Source organism: Xiphophorus maculatus, chromosome 8 (assembly GCF_002775205.1).
Source record: "Xiphophorus maculatus strain JP 163 A chromosome 8, X_maculatus-5.0-male, whole genome shotgun sequence".
In the NCBI taxonomy this organism is placed as follows: domain Eukaryota; kingdom Metazoa; phylum Chordata; class Actinopteri; order Cyprinodontiformes; family Poeciliidae; genus Xiphophorus; species Xiphophorus maculatus.
The window spans coordinates 24,822,042-24,836,750 of record NC_036450.1 but is presented as its reverse complement, the minus strand read 5'-3'; the positions used below and the strand labels follow the sequence as shown (position 1 = coordinate 24,836,750).

General features: G+C 40.1%; 1 protein-coding gene across 2 annotated transcripts in view; it reads left to right on the top strand.

Annotated features, from left to right (window-relative positions):
* The window catches only part of LOC102234647 (phosphatidylinositol 4-kinase alpha-like), a 34,040-nt gene that overhangs the window by 5,319 nt on the left and 14,012 nt on the right, over nucleotides 1-14,709 (top strand). For both annotated transcript variants that reach the window (XM_023338103.1, XM_014473685.2), the window contains exons 7-31: nucleotides 79-145; nucleotides 1,221-1,369; nucleotides 1,551-1,616; nucleotides 1,855-1,951; nucleotides 2,053-2,244; nucleotides 2,346-2,446; nucleotides 3,075-3,204; nucleotides 4,048-4,177; nucleotides 4,912-5,007; nucleotides 5,089-5,272; nucleotides 5,463-5,563; nucleotides 6,469-6,637; nucleotides 7,557-7,607; nucleotides 7,761-7,869; nucleotides 8,943-9,079; nucleotides 9,224-9,357; nucleotides 9,857-9,939; nucleotides 10,018-10,088; nucleotides 10,272-10,396; nucleotides 10,480-10,561; nucleotides 10,876-10,959; nucleotides 11,058-11,147; nucleotides 11,614-11,733; nucleotides 11,983-12,075; nucleotides 14,531-14,687. In XM_023338103.1, the coding sequence (XP_023193871.1) occupies nucleotides 79-145; nucleotides 1,221-1,369; nucleotides 1,551-1,616; nucleotides 1,855-1,951; nucleotides 2,053-2,244; nucleotides 2,346-2,446; nucleotides 3,075-3,204; nucleotides 4,048-4,177; nucleotides 4,912-5,007; nucleotides 5,089-5,272; nucleotides 5,463-5,563; nucleotides 6,469-6,637; nucleotides 7,557-7,607; nucleotides 7,761-7,869; nucleotides 8,943-9,079; nucleotides 9,224-9,357; nucleotides 9,857-9,939; nucleotides 10,018-10,088; nucleotides 10,272-10,396; nucleotides 10,480-10,561; nucleotides 10,876-10,959; nucleotides 11,058-11,147; nucleotides 11,614-11,733; nucleotides 11,983-12,075; nucleotides 14,531-14,687 (2,818 nt within the window). The remainder of the gene's footprint in view (nucleotides 1-78; nucleotides 146-1,220; nucleotides 1,370-1,550; nucleotides 1,617-1,854; nucleotides 1,952-2,052; nucleotides 2,245-2,345; nucleotides 2,447-3,074; nucleotides 3,205-4,047; nucleotides 4,178-4,911; nucleotides 5,008-5,088; nucleotides 5,273-5,462; nucleotides 5,564-6,468; nucleotides 6,638-7,556; nucleotides 7,608-7,760; nucleotides 7,870-8,942; nucleotides 9,080-9,223; nucleotides 9,358-9,856; nucleotides 9,940-10,017; nucleotides 10,089-10,271; nucleotides 10,397-10,479; nucleotides 10,562-10,875; nucleotides 10,960-11,057; nucleotides 11,148-11,613; nucleotides 11,734-11,982; nucleotides 12,076-14,530; nucleotides 14,688-14,709) is intronic.

Genomic DNA, 14,709 nt, shown 5'->3' with positions numbered 1-14,709 from the left:
CAGCAGCTCCAGAGGGGAACAGGCAAGGCGACTTTGGACTCACGTTAAAATTAGATACACCATTTGTCTGTTTTGTAGGCAAGTCCAGAGAGAACGGGACTGACGCCCAGCTCTCCTGCCGATCCGTCTGCGCAGTACTTTGAAGGTAAACACAGCCTGTGCAGTGCCATGATCGTCTCCATTGATCATATCATTGCACAATTTGACAATTTTTGAAAATAAATTAACTTAATGGAAACACAGCAATTTCGAAATTGGTTTATTTAGCAAAACTGCAGAGGAAACATTTTGTCTGCGTCACACGAGTCACATGATCAACAACCAGTTGTTGCCGCTGGCACAAACCAAGAAGAAGAAGACGACAGGAAGTGGTTAGAGGATGATTGTGTGGTGTGTTTACTTATTGCATGAGCAAACTTATTGGCATGGGATTTTAATTGCATTTCTTATTTAATGGAAGCATCACAATTGTGAAATTGTGTTTTTTGACATTAGTGGGATATTGACAAAGTTTTGCACACATTTATATTGGAAATGCTCCAGGAAGCATAATTTAAACGCAGCACGTTCACATTTCCAATTGTTTGCTTTTACTTGCATACAAATGTGCACAAATCCTTGTCAGCATTCCATTAATGTTGAAAAAATACAATTTGGCAAATGCGTTGTTTCCATTAGATAAGAAATAAAATTAAAATCACGCGTGAATAAGCTTGTTAATGCGAAAAATCCTTAGCGGCTCCTTATGCAGTGTTTTAGAGACATTGCAGTCGGTGATTTTACAGAGGAGCTGTGAATTCAACATGTTAGAATGACACACAACTTTATATGAGCTTTGTGACGCTGTGAGAACTCTGGTGGAGCCAGCTGCACGTCGTCTGAAAAAAACAAAACAATATTCCTCCTACCACTTCCTGTCGTCTTCTTCATTATTTTCACCAGTAGTAGCATCCGGCTGTTGATCACACGTGACTCGTGTGATGTAAAAAAAAAATAATGTTTCCATTGCAGTTTTGTAAAATACATCCATTTCAATCCAGTCGAAAAACCACCTCATCCCAATACACAAACGTCTTATAAAAAAAGTTTGTTTTTTTAAAATTGCTGCGATTCCATTAAACACATTTATTTTCGTAATTTCAAGTTACACAACACATTGACTAATTCACCACTTTTTTTCCCAAAAGAGCCTCCTTATAGCACTTCTTTTCTTCCCCCAGGCTCCTACCTCCCTGATGGCAGCGCCGTGGACCCCGATTATTACTTCTCCACCATCAGCTCCAGCTTCTCTGTCTCTCCTCTTTTCACTGGGAGCAGCTCCGGAGAGTTCCAGGTCCCTCTGGAGATGCTCAGACAGCTCCTTCACATGGTTAGCACTAGCAACACTCAACACTTTCACCGCTAATCGCAGCACAGTGCAAAACTGAAGTCTGTTCTGGCTTCAGACTTCGTAGTTAGACTATTACCTCAGTAATGCAAACATAAAATAGTTAATATCTTCTGCCATTAGTTTATTGTGAAAATAAACATTGCTTGCTTGTCTTGATCAGGTTGAGCAATTTGTTTCCGAGTCGTTTTTGAAGTCACTGGATGGCATCTTAGCAGAATACCAGGAGGTAGGTCTGCTACATCGAAGTTTGTTCTCTTTTCTGTGAATATATCAGATTTATTACTTGCAATTAGATTAACACCACTGTTGCCAACTTATCAACTCTGTCGCTTTATTTAGCAACTTTTCAGACTTAAAAAAAAAAAAAAATCTGTGTCGGCCAAAGTCAGAATCAGACCAGAAACTGCAATCTGTGCACCCGTACTTGTAATGGTTATTACTTACTGGTGCTGTTCTCTTCATAGAGCAATCCAGAAATTCATCTTTTCTACAAGACGTTCAGTGATCCGTTATATGTGGCCATATTTAAAATGCTGAGAGATACTCTTTACAATCTGAAAGGTGAGGAAACCGTTCTTGACTTTCTTCAAATCTTTTAGAAAACTATGACTAAGAGTTAGTCATAGTTTCCCTAACAGATAAATGTATTCTTCATGGTTCAGACCTTCAGACCGACTATGTGAAGGAGGTTCACGACTTCGTCCTGGAGCAGTTCAGCAGCAGCCAGTCAGAGCTGCAGAGGATTCTCCATGACGTGGAGTACCTCCAGAGCGAACTGAGCCCGCTCAAACTGCGCTGCCAGGCCAACGCTGCCTGTGTTGACCTCATGGTTTGGGCTGTCACAGAGGAACAGGGTGAGACTCGGATCATTTGACCCAGTCTGACAAAATGTCATTTGACTTTTCACACTACTTGAAAGCTGTTTTGTTTTTGTTTTGTTTGTTTTTTTCACCAGGAGCTGAGAACCTTTGCACCAAACTGTCAGAGAAGCTGCAGTCGAAGACATCTAGTAAAGTTATCATCGCCCACATGCCCCTCCTCATATGCTGCTTACAGGTGAGAAAAAAGAGAGAGAAATAAATTCTCAAACATGTTTTCGTTGTTACAAAGCACTTAGAGCTGAATTGACTTTCATCTTTTGTCCGGTGAGTTCTCAGCAATTACAGGAGAGCGTAGTCTGGCAAAGTGTGCAATTTGATTTAATTGGTTTCCAAATCTGCAAAAGTTTTTGTTGAACCTGCTGATTATTTTAGTTTATCTGAGTTACAAAGAGATGAATACGTATACAATCTAAAATCCAAAATTCCCTTCTTCTCTATGTAAAACATTCATTGTAATTGAAAACAATCCGCCTAGCCTGGTGAAAGCAGGAGCGCAGTGAACTAACTTGATACTGTGTTGGTATAACATTTAATCTGTTTAGCATATTGGTACGCTGCTCATTAGCTGATCACTCAGAGACTCCCATTGTGCCTTCAGGTTTTCTATTTATTTCTCTCGACCTTCTATCCCAGCTCTGACTTCATTTGGTGACAAAATGGTCACTGAGCTGCCACCATAGCTACACTGTTACTTCCTGACTGCATGAAATCAGTGGAAAGTGGTCCAGAGCTTGATGCCTAGCAGCTGTTAGCGTTGCCATGTACCTCCAGGGCTTTGATGTGCGTGTTGTGTTTGTGTGCAGGGTTTGGGTCGTCTGTGCGAGCGCTTTCCTGTCGTAGCGCACTCCGTCACCACGTCTCTCAGAGACTTCCTGGTGGTGCCCTCTCCTGTTCTGGTGAAGCTCTACAAATATCACAGCCAGTGCGCTCCAGGTAACAACGGCGCTCCCAAGTGGACAAGTTGTCCTCCTCAGACAGAGGGGGTGCATGTAGCGTTATCATAGATGTCTCGTATTCAAGTCACAAACACCAAATAGTAAAAATACCCAATTTTTTAATTCTATGAGATGAACCAACAAAAAGTGGCACATTTTTGTGAAGTGGAAGGAAAAGTGTAGCATGCAGCTCCTTGGACTATTACATCTCTACTATTGCTATAATGCGTAACTAAATTTCATTTTCCTCCGTTATTAATTTTAAACAATTTTTTAAAATGGTTTTAGCAGAATAATGTCACTATTTTATTTTTATTTCTAGCAGCTGATGCTGTAGCATTAGCAAAAGTACTTAGCAACTATTTAGCAGAAGCTAATCCTGAGACTGCAACCCTTGAGCACCAGTTTAATTTTGACATTATAATTTACGTACTATGTAATGCCCTTATATAATGTATTTCTGTTTAAATCTTATGCTCAACTGTCCATGTTTTATTTTCTTCTTGTATGTGTCTTGTTGAAAATAAAACTGCAGCATAAACAGTCTTCACCCATTTCAAAATAAGAGCATGAATATAAACATCAGACTACCTGAAGAACTCTTACCAGTTGATGACCAAATGTCGAACTTTATTCAACTGAATGTTTACAAAACAGCCAAGTAAAGTGGCCATTTGGAATTGGTTTGGAAACTTTAATTTAGGGGAAGCTAACTGCGCTTAACATTTTCAGTTAGGAAAAGCGCTAAATACAAACCTAGCTCATCTATTAGCGGATTAGTGGAAATGAGACCACCACTTTGCTAATGGAGTGTTTCTTACAAAATAACTGTCTTTTCAAGGAGGAAGTGACATCAAGATCCATGTGACCAATGAACATTCTCAGTCAACCATCAGCACCAGTGCAAGCAAGAAGAGCCAGCCCTCCATGTACGAACAGCTGCGGGACATCTCCATCGATAACATATGCAGGTGAGTAAGCACACACACACACACACACAAAAAAAAAGGCTTGATGTCTCTCTCCATATTTGAGGAAATTCTGAAAAAAATAAGGTGCACACTTCTTTTAACTGCTTTATTTCCATTTAGTTTTATTTAAGTATTTAGATGCAAACTCTGTTTTAAATCCAGACTAAAAAACCACCTTTTGTTTAGAGTTGCTTTTAAACCACAATAAATGGAACATTGACCCACATATTCGATGAAATGTGATGTCTGTTATTGGTTTTCACAACTGTTGATGATATGATTTGCGTATTATGGGTTTTTTTATGTTTCCACAATGTAAAGCATTTTGAACTGCCATGTTGCTGAACGTGCTATGCAAATAAACTTGCTTGTTTTTTCAGTTTTATATTTTGTGTTTGCAAGCATAAATGCAGAATTCCAATTGTTTGTTTTAAAGTTAACAGAAAATATGACCTGCAGAGGAGGAGAGGGGACTGAAATTACCTAGCCGAGATGTTTTTGGGGTAGATTTCTATCTGGTTTTGGTTCATTTGGTTTTGGTTCCAGGGAGTAAAAATGAAAGGAGGAGGAAAATTTATCCCAGAAAACTCCATGAGGTCCTAGTATGCATTTTAATGTACTTTGCCAGTAGAAAGTCCTGAAAAGGATCAGGTAGCAAAACAGTTAGCATAACAGAAAGTTATGGGTTTTTATCCAAGTTCCAAACCAGGATTCCCTCTTTGTTCTCTCCCCAGGTGCCTGAAAGCTGGCCTCACGATGGATAACGTCATTGTGGAGGCTTTCCTCGCCAGTCTGTCCAACCGTCTCTACATCTACCAGGAAAATGACAAGTTAGCCAGATCCAGAAATAAAAAATCACCCACCTAATTGTGCTGAAACAGATCATTTAAAGTCGTTCCCTCTTTTTCCAGGGATGCTCACCTGATCCCGGACCACACCATCAGAGCTTTGGGCCACATCGCCGTGGCGCTGCGCGACACGCCCAGGGTGATGGAGCCCATCCTGCAGATCCTGCAGCAGAAGTTCTGCCAGCCGCCTTCGCAGCTCGACGTCCTCATCATAGATCAGCTGGGCTGCATGGTGATCACTGGCAATGTGAGAGCTGACAGGTTTTTTTCTCGCCTCTAGTCGCAGATAAACTGCTGATTCACCGCCGCGAACCGGGATGTTAATTATTCAAATAAATGGATATTTGCACATAACAAAAAAAGATTTAAAAGTGAGTCATTGCTTTAAAAAATTTCATTCGTATGTGGTGGCTTAATCACTCTTGTTTCCCTTTTAGCAATACATCTACCAGGAAGTGTGGAATTTGTTCCAGCAGATCAGTGTCAAAGCGAGCTCCATGGTTTACTCCACCAAAGACTACAAAGACCACGGTTACAGGTGAGGGGAACCTTGGCACAAGTTTGCAACTTAGCTCTGGTGGTTACATGCAGGCCAGTTCATTTTTCTTCCATTATGCAATGCAGGAATATTCTCACGTTTCCCCTGACGACCACAAATTTAATGCATATTTTTGGGGTTTGATGTGATTGACCAACACAGAAGTGTGAAGTGGAAAGAGAAGGACACAGATTTAAGCATATTTACTTCTGAAATTCTGTGGTGTGCATCTGTAAATAGTAAAGCGCCGTGCAACCAACGGCTTTAAGATGTCACTTAATATAGAGGTGCAAAAGTTTCCTTGGTTTTGGGTAATCACCTGATGCATGTGAAGCCGATCTTGTCCTCCAGTCGTATCTGGCTCGCCAAAGGTCTGACGGAGCTGCAGTTTCCAAGCATCCAAGCTTCCAAGCCCCCACTCAGTTCCTTCAGACTAGCCAGGAGTAATTAGCAAACACCTGGAGGAACTGTACATCTGCTGAGCTCATTATAGGAGCTGCTTTTCAGAGGAGCACTGGTAAAACCGTTGTTGGAAGATTAATAGACAGTTAATGATATTGCGATGACTTCCTGAAGGCGGAGCTTCAGAAAAAGTAGGAGTTTCTTAAAGAGACAAAGGCCCAATTTCAGGGTGTTAAATTATAAAGCATAATTTAAGTCATATTTGCTATATACAGAATTTTTATAACAACTTAGGTCAACATAGTTACTTGATTGTGATATAAAACGTCACTATGTACCTGAAAAACACAGGTACCCCTTAAAGATCTTCAAGTGTTTAGTAAAAACTAAGTAAATGAAACATAAGAGACAGTTATTGATTAGATGTTGCTGCTTATTTACGATGATGTTCTAAAGCTGTATGCTGGACTTTCATCCGACTTGCTTCCCTCCTCTTTCTGCAGACACTGCTCTCTGGCTGTTATAAACGCTCTGGGTAACATAGCAGCCAACATGCAGGCTGAGCAGATGGTGGACGAGCTGCTGGTCAACCTGCTGGAGCTTTTTGTGCAGCTGGGCTTAGAGGGGAAGAGAGCCAGTGAGCGGTCCTCGGACAAAGGCCCGGCCCTGAAGGTACACTTTGTATTAACATTTACGCTCAACATTTGAACATTTACTGAACTCTCACATTGAGTCCATTTAACTGTTTTCACTGTTTTCATCCAACTATTAAAATATCTCAAAAAAAGACAACGCAAATAAGGCATCCTTTCATCAGATGTCGATGCTACGTGTGGCTTTAATAAATAGGAAGTAGAGGTTATAAACTAGTGTCAATCACACATCTCAGAAAATTGGAGAGAGTCGTCCTCTCTGAGCTGGAGATTTGGATTTAGAAGTTTCTCACAGTTTCGTACCTCTAGTAAACCTACGTACCTGGCGTACCTCCCACCAGTGGAAGTGAAGATTTGCTACGTCAAAACTTATTCAGTAAATGTGTTTCCATCTTTCCTTTAGCACATTAACTCTGTTTTTTTTTTTTTTTTAAAAGCCAAACCTCAAGCGAGCGGAAAAACGTTTCTGCAAAACTGAGGAACTTGTCTCCAATTTTGCAGGTTCCACCAACTTTTTAAATGCGCATAAAAATGTTGATGGAACCACAGTGAATTTTGACTTTTCGAGTTTACATGGGGAGGAATTGTTACCGTAAACCCCGTCTTTAATACCCACCAGTCTCAGGGCTGGCCTAACCTCACACTGCTGGGTCAGTTGTTTACCTCGAATAATGATATCTTCTTTCTAACTTAATTTCACGAATCAAAATGATTAATGAAATTAATTTAAAATCCCATTTACAGTTTTCATATAGACATCTTACGGAAATCACACGATTCTGTGACAGTTCTTCTCTAAGATTGAGGCTAAAAGATTAGTTATGTTAAGCTAAAATATGCATATAGAAAAACTTTATCCAGCAGTGGAACTATGAGGTTTGTCTTTGAATATCTTCATGCTGGAAAGCAGAAACACGTCTTTGTTTCTTTCTCTCCAGGCCTCTAGCAGTGCTGGAAACCTCGGCGTCCTCATTCCGGTTATAGCCGTGGTAAGTGATCCAGATGTTCAGCTCTTTGCTTGTTTTGTGTTTTTTTGTGTTGAGAACCTGTAAACTGAAGCACCTTTTTTTCACTGTGCCGAATGCTAAACCTCCAGATGTACTTCTGGCCATTTTTAAGCATAACTATGTTTTCCATGCCAGCTGACGAAGAGGTTGCCACCAATAAAGGAGGCAAAGCCGCGTCTGCAGAAGTTGTTCAGAGACTTCTGGCTCTACTCTGTCGTCATGGGATTCGCAGTGGAGGGCTCAGGTACGATACGTTTACTCAACCCTGCTTGTAAATCATTTATGTTGTCGTTCACCTTTTCCATTATCAAGATTTTTAGCATGGCAAGCTGAAAATGAAGCAAAAGATTCAAACATTCACTTAATTTTTTTTATCTTTTCAGGCTTCTATCAGAGAAATTAGACTGATACATTGGCATAAAACCCCAGATAACATTAAACTAGCGATACAAATATAAGATCAGTTCATAGCAACAGAATATTTGTTGCTTTTTTAATTATTATTATTTTAAATTTGTGTTTTGGTACAATGACCTACAGGAAGGCCCTGCAAAAGATAGTTAAGGGAATTGAATAGATTAATGGAGAATCTCAACCCTCTGGGCAAGTTTTAGTTTCAATATGTTTAAGGATTTTTCACACTAATATGTCTAATCTCTCAGAAAAATACTGTCTTGAAGCTTGGGCTAAACAAGAAATTTAGTCAGGAAAGTGTCACATTTTGAAAGTGGATTGTCATGGCTTTGAAAACTTCTGAGGTTAATTTAGGACTAGCTTTTTGCATCTACCACACATGGGAAGTGATGAACAATAGCGACAGGCAAAAGTCATCTCCATTCGAGATGAAAATGTATCTGTGCATCACAGGTCAGCATTTACGAGAATGTCATTGTTCACTTGGCTGGAGGAGAGCTACCGATTGTCGCCTCATCGCGCAAGCTGCATAGGAAATGAATGGAGATGAAGCCCTTAAGTGCAAATTTTTAAAAAAAATCTTAAAGTTGAGGAGAGCCACGTGAAATGTGAGAAGCACAAAGCTGTTGCCAAGAGCCACAAACAGACCCTATGAAATTTCACAGTTTTTACTATTCTTGATTCTAATACAGCAGGATGGGGATGGTATAGTTTTTCCGTTTTAAACTTCCTTCATGGTGGCATTAAAAAGGTCTTAAAAAGTCTTAAATTTGACTTGCTGAAACCTGCAGATGTCGAGAACAAGAATTATTGTCTTTTTACACAGAAAGTTTGTAAATCTATGCGTTCTACTGTATTCATTGTCTTCTTCTTCTTTCCCTCCATCTGTGTTGAAACAATCAGGCCTGTGGCCGGAGGAGTGGTACGAAGGAGTTTGTGAAATCGCGACCAAATCGCCGCTGTTGACGTTTCCCAGCGGGGAGCCTTTACGCTCCGAGCTTCAGTATAACTCTGCGCTGAAGAACGACACCGTCACTCCAGTATGAACACGCCCTCACACACACACACACACACACACACACACACACACACACACACACACACACACACACACACACACACACACACACACACACACACAGAGGCAGGTGCACAGTTTTCTGACTCCAGCTGCTACGCGACAGGCGGAGCTGAATGACCTGCGCAGCACCATCATCAACCTGCTGGACCCGCCTCCAGAGGTGGCCGCCCTCATCAACAAGCTGGACTTTGCCATGTCCACATACCTGCTGTCTGTCTACAGGCTGGAGTACATGAGGTAAAACGATGCCTCCACAACAAAAGGAAGTCTAACCTTTACTATGACTGAAACAATTAATCGGATTAATCATTACAAATTGATTATTGAAATAATTGTTCATTAATCGGTTAACTGTTAACCAGAGAATACAGACTCAAAAACAGGCAAGATATTAAGGGCAGTAACTAAGACAAAACTGTATAAAATACATATACATTCCTCAAGTGGCATAGTTTCACTTGGTTTAAATGAATGCTCTTTTATTGCATTTTAGGCAATAAAATGTTTATCGTCTTGTTTAAAACCAGAACAAATTGTTTATTTGCATCTTTAAATGTATTTCTCATAGTGTATAAAAAAGTCTTCAGTGGTTAAACAATCTGTAGACAGTGGCTATTTTTTTTAATCTGATCATCAGAATTATTGGTTACTAAAATAATCTTTAGTTGCAGCGTTGTTCTTTACACGAACAACATGATCTCATGCCATCTCTGTTTTTGTTTTTCATTATGTTTAGGATGCTGCACTCTCTGGACTCGGACCGCTTCCAGGTCATGTTTCGTTACTTCGAAGACCGAGCCATACAGAAGGATAAATCTGGTAATGGCGACAGAAAAGGAAAACTGTCCTCTGACAGAGAAATACTGTCCCTCGTGTATTAATTCCATGTTTTTCCAGGTATGATGCAGTGCGTGATCGCTGTCAGCGACAAGGTGTTTGAGGTTTTCCTTCAAATGATGGCTGAAAAAGTGCGTGAGGTTTTCCGCTCTTTTAGAACCAACTCAACTTGATAGTACTTGTTATCAACCCTGATGTCTGCATTACATCAATAATTTCAAACCCTGTTAGAAAATGAAGATATTTTTATAATAGTATTTGTTGTTTATTGTTTCTAAGCACAGTCCGTTTACCATATTTTCTTGTTTGAAAAGCCTAAAACCAAAGCTCACGAGGAGGAGCTGGAACGCCACGCTCAGTTTCTCCTGGTCAACTTCAACCACATCCACAAGCGGATCCGCAGAGTGGCCGACAAATATCTGTCTGGTCTCGCTGAAACGTAAGTCGGCTCTGATCCACCAGTTCTTCCTCTCAAAATTACTTCTTCTTCTTTCATAAACACTCCAACATCTCTCCCCTCAGCTTCCCCCACCTGCTTTGGAGCGGCCGGGTGCTGAAGACCATGTTGGACATCCTGCAGACTCTCTCCCTGTCCCTCAGTGCAGTGAGTGATGATCGTTTAATCCACAAGTGTCAAACTCCTGTCCTCAAGGGCCGGTGTCCTGCACCTTTTAGATGTGCCTCTGCTGCACCACACCTGAATAGACTAATTAGGTCATTAGCAAGGCTCTGGAGAACTGATCTACACAAGGAGGAGGTATTTCATTTCATTCCAGCGTTTTGTACCCGTGGCACATCTAAAAACTGCAGGACAGCGACTGGAGGACTGGAGTTTGACACCCCTGGTTTAATCCATCAAAGCAGTGTGTATCTGTGAATCTGTACCATGATTTTATGAGTGTTGACGGTGTGTTGCAGGACATTCATAAAGATCAGCCGTATTATGACATCCCTGACACTCCGTACAGAATCACTGCCCCGGACACATATGAAGCCAGGGAGGTAACTTTTTTTTCTTTTTTACTCATCTTGATGCTAAATAAAATGCAAAAAATCACTTATGAACATGTTACGTTAACGCTTTTTTCTGTAATATTTAGAGCATTGTCAAAGATTTTGCTGCGCGGTGTGGAGAAATCCTTAAGGAGGCTATGAAGTGGGCTCCGTCTGTAACAAAGTCCCACCTGCAGGTATTATTTCTCAAGCCTTTTCTCCTCTATCGTCTTGAAGAGTGCATCGCAAAGCAGCTCTACACAGTTGCTGAAACTAGAAGTTTACATTCGCCGAATAAAAAGACACACATGCACACATTTTCTCTCACTGTTTGAGGTTAAATCAGACCAAACTTCTCCTGTTTCAGGTTAGTTATAGTTTCTAAAATTATTTCTGTTTGCTAAATGTCAAAAAACTTAGTGAGAATTTTTTTTAGACATTTAGATTTTTTTAAAGGAAAGCTGAAACTGAAAGTATGTGTAATAAATCATTATACTTCTATATTAATAGGATATTTGTATAAAGTCTATTGAAAAAGTTAATTTTGTGCCATTCTTAAATGCTGTGTGTCAATCCTAAGAAATGTTAATGTCAACCTAACATGTCCAGCATGAGAGAAACTAACATTTAAAGTTTGAACTCCCTGTTTCCATGCGGTGTCAGGAGTACCTGAACAAACATCAGAACTGGGTCTCGGGTCTGTCCCAGCACACGGGTTTGGCCATGGCCACTGAAAGCATCCTGCACTTTGCTGGCTACAACAGACAGAGTACCACTCTGGGGGTGAGTCACAAACTGACTTCTTCATTTAAGTTGCTTGAAGTTGCATAACTGGATCATTCTGACCAATCAGACAGACATTTTCTTTTACTTTAAAAATGTGAAGAGAAATTTTGAGATTAAAAAATGGGGAAATAAATGGAGGCCAAGAATACAACCCTGAGGGATGCCAGGACTTTAGAAGATTTTAGTTATGATATAATGGGTATGGCGTTAAGAAATGGTGTTAATTTCATTCACTTTCTCATTTAGTCCACCCAGCTGACTGAGAGGCCAGCCTGTGTGAAGAAGGATTACTCCAACTTCATGGCATCGCTGAACCTACGGAACAGATACGCCGGAGAGGTACGGTCATCCGCATTGTGTTGAATGCCACGTAATCCAGCATTACTTATCGGACCGATAGCAATATGTTAAAAAATGACTAACATTGACCGATACCAATGGGAATGCAGGTACATTGTATATCACTAGATTTATGAATCTGTTTAGCTGTTATTAGAAAAATTAGGTATGAGACTACAGATGTACAAGATGGCGAAGAAGTGAAATGACAATCACTGCAAGTCTGGCTTTGTGTTGTAGCAATGAAGAGCCGACATGCTTCTGTATGAAATGAACTTCCAATTTAAAGAACTTTGTATAACTGTTGTTCTTTCTCTGACTTTAATTCTAAAAGCTTTAAGGAAGCAGTATCACGTAAAATTGACTTTTTTAAGATTTACATCATGTTATAATGTCATTCCCTCATCAAAAACATATCTGGATATCTTCCATCCCTCCATATCTTTCATGCATGTTTGAAAAATCCTTTAATCTTGCTTGGCAACCATTCAGCTTCGCAAAACGCCGGGGGTCAGGGGTCAGCCCTTCCACTCAACTACTTCAGACTAGCCAGCAGCAATTAGCAAACAGCTGGTGGAACGCTGCATCTGCTGATCTCATTATAGGAGCTGCTTCTCAGTGAAATGCTGGTAAAAATGTTGTGAAAGGATTAATAGAGGAGTTTCTTAAAGAGACAGAGGCCTAATTTCAAGGCTTTAAATTATGAAGTCAAATTTCTTTTAAATCATTTTTGATATAAATAGCATGTTTATGATAACTGAAGTTAACATATAATTACTTGATTTTGCTATAAAATGGCACTATGTGGCTGAAAAACACATCATACTGCCGTTTTAAGAATGTCTCCTTGCGTCTTTCAATGAGAGAAAGAAAAGGGATCAGTTTTGTATTTTAGCGACTATCCAACTGTGCCCAAAACAAATGAGCTGACTTGATCTCCATCATTTTTAACCAATCAGGCTAGACTGCACTGAGTTGCATATGAAACTAGGCCTGTCGCGATAAACAATAAATCAATTAATCGCACGATAAATTAAAACTATTGACCTCATTTTAATTATCGACTTTATCGTCTCTTCCGGCCTTTTTCTCTTTCTGTTGATGACACTGAATGAAAAAAAGGCTCAACTCTGGTGCTCTCCACTGACCCTCCCTTCCTCATTTTCTTAGCGTAATGCCCAGCACACACTACAGGATTTTAGAGCTGTCGGCGATTGTCGGCCCATTTTCAAACCCTGAGAGATCACACATTAGCCGACAGAAATCCTAAGTATAACGATTCGATGTGTGGTGTCCAACAATGGGCACAAAATAATGGCTACAAGTCCAGTTAACTCATTTTAAAACCAGGCATTAATTAATGCTTTACTACAATTTACCTGCAATGCATGTGGCTAGTGTCAGCGTAAAGTCCTGACTGAATGAAAATCAGTATAATTTATTTATGTCACGTTAACGAAGAACAGCTGAAAAGTTACCGGCAATTTCGCTCCAACTCCTCTCCTTGTCATTTCTGTATTCTTTGCACAAAATGTTGAATAAACATTAATGTTGTTTCCAAATATTATCTCCAATGTCCGCTGGACTTCGGGTTGCGCTGTGTCAGCTGTTTGGGATTCCCCTGCATAATTTCCCCTCAGACGAGGAGAATCCGCGCTTTCTGATTGACTACCTGTCACATTCAACAGGCTGCGTTAACGGTCAAAGTCGGGGAAAATTCCTGATTTGGATCGGAGACGATCTACCGTAACACACCACACATTGCAGGATGATCGGTTACGAAATCGTAAGCGTCAATCTTAGAACGATCAATGTCCTAAGATTGTCATAAGGGGAAAATCGGGGCAAAAAATCATGTAGTGTGAATTATTGCATCAGGTAGTCGATGTGCCCATCTTCTCTATTTAAATCTAATTATTACTGAAGGGCAACATGATATACAGACTTCATAATCTGCACTCTTTTGGTTGAATGCAGTATTTATTTCCACTTTGGCTTTATGTTGTTTAGTCTTTATTCAAGTAAATGTTTTATTAATGGAGACTGAGAATCCGTTTTATTTTTGGTTGTTTTGTTTATTTTGTTTATCAGCTCAAGTGTTAAGTGTTCTTTTGAAAATAAAGTGTATCTTTAGCAGGAAATAACATGCATTATTATGTCATTTCCATTACATCAGTGTAAAAAGGTCTTCAAACAATATTATCATTTATCGCAATAATTTTTGAGACAATCGCTCAGCAAAATTTGTTATCGTGACAGGTCTATATGAAACACAAGTTTAAATAAGATGGACCCTCAATATGAAGTGTGCAGGAAAATAATGTGCCAATAAAAACTAATCTACGAAACATTTAGTACATTTGATTGAGCATAGACATTAAAGTTTTGATTGCCTGTTAGCATTAGGTTGGGTTATGTTTCCCCTCTGATCTTATGGTGTTTTTTCTCTCTGTAGGTTGCAGGAATGATCCACTTTGCGCAGGCAGTCAGGGGCCAGTCGGATCTGACCCGGATCATGATCAAACAGATGGAGGAGGCTCTGGACTCTGCTCAGCCCGAGGCCTTCACTGAGGCCATGTTCAAGCTGGCCGCGTTGCTCATCAGCAGCAGAGGTACGACTTTATTGGTCTGTCA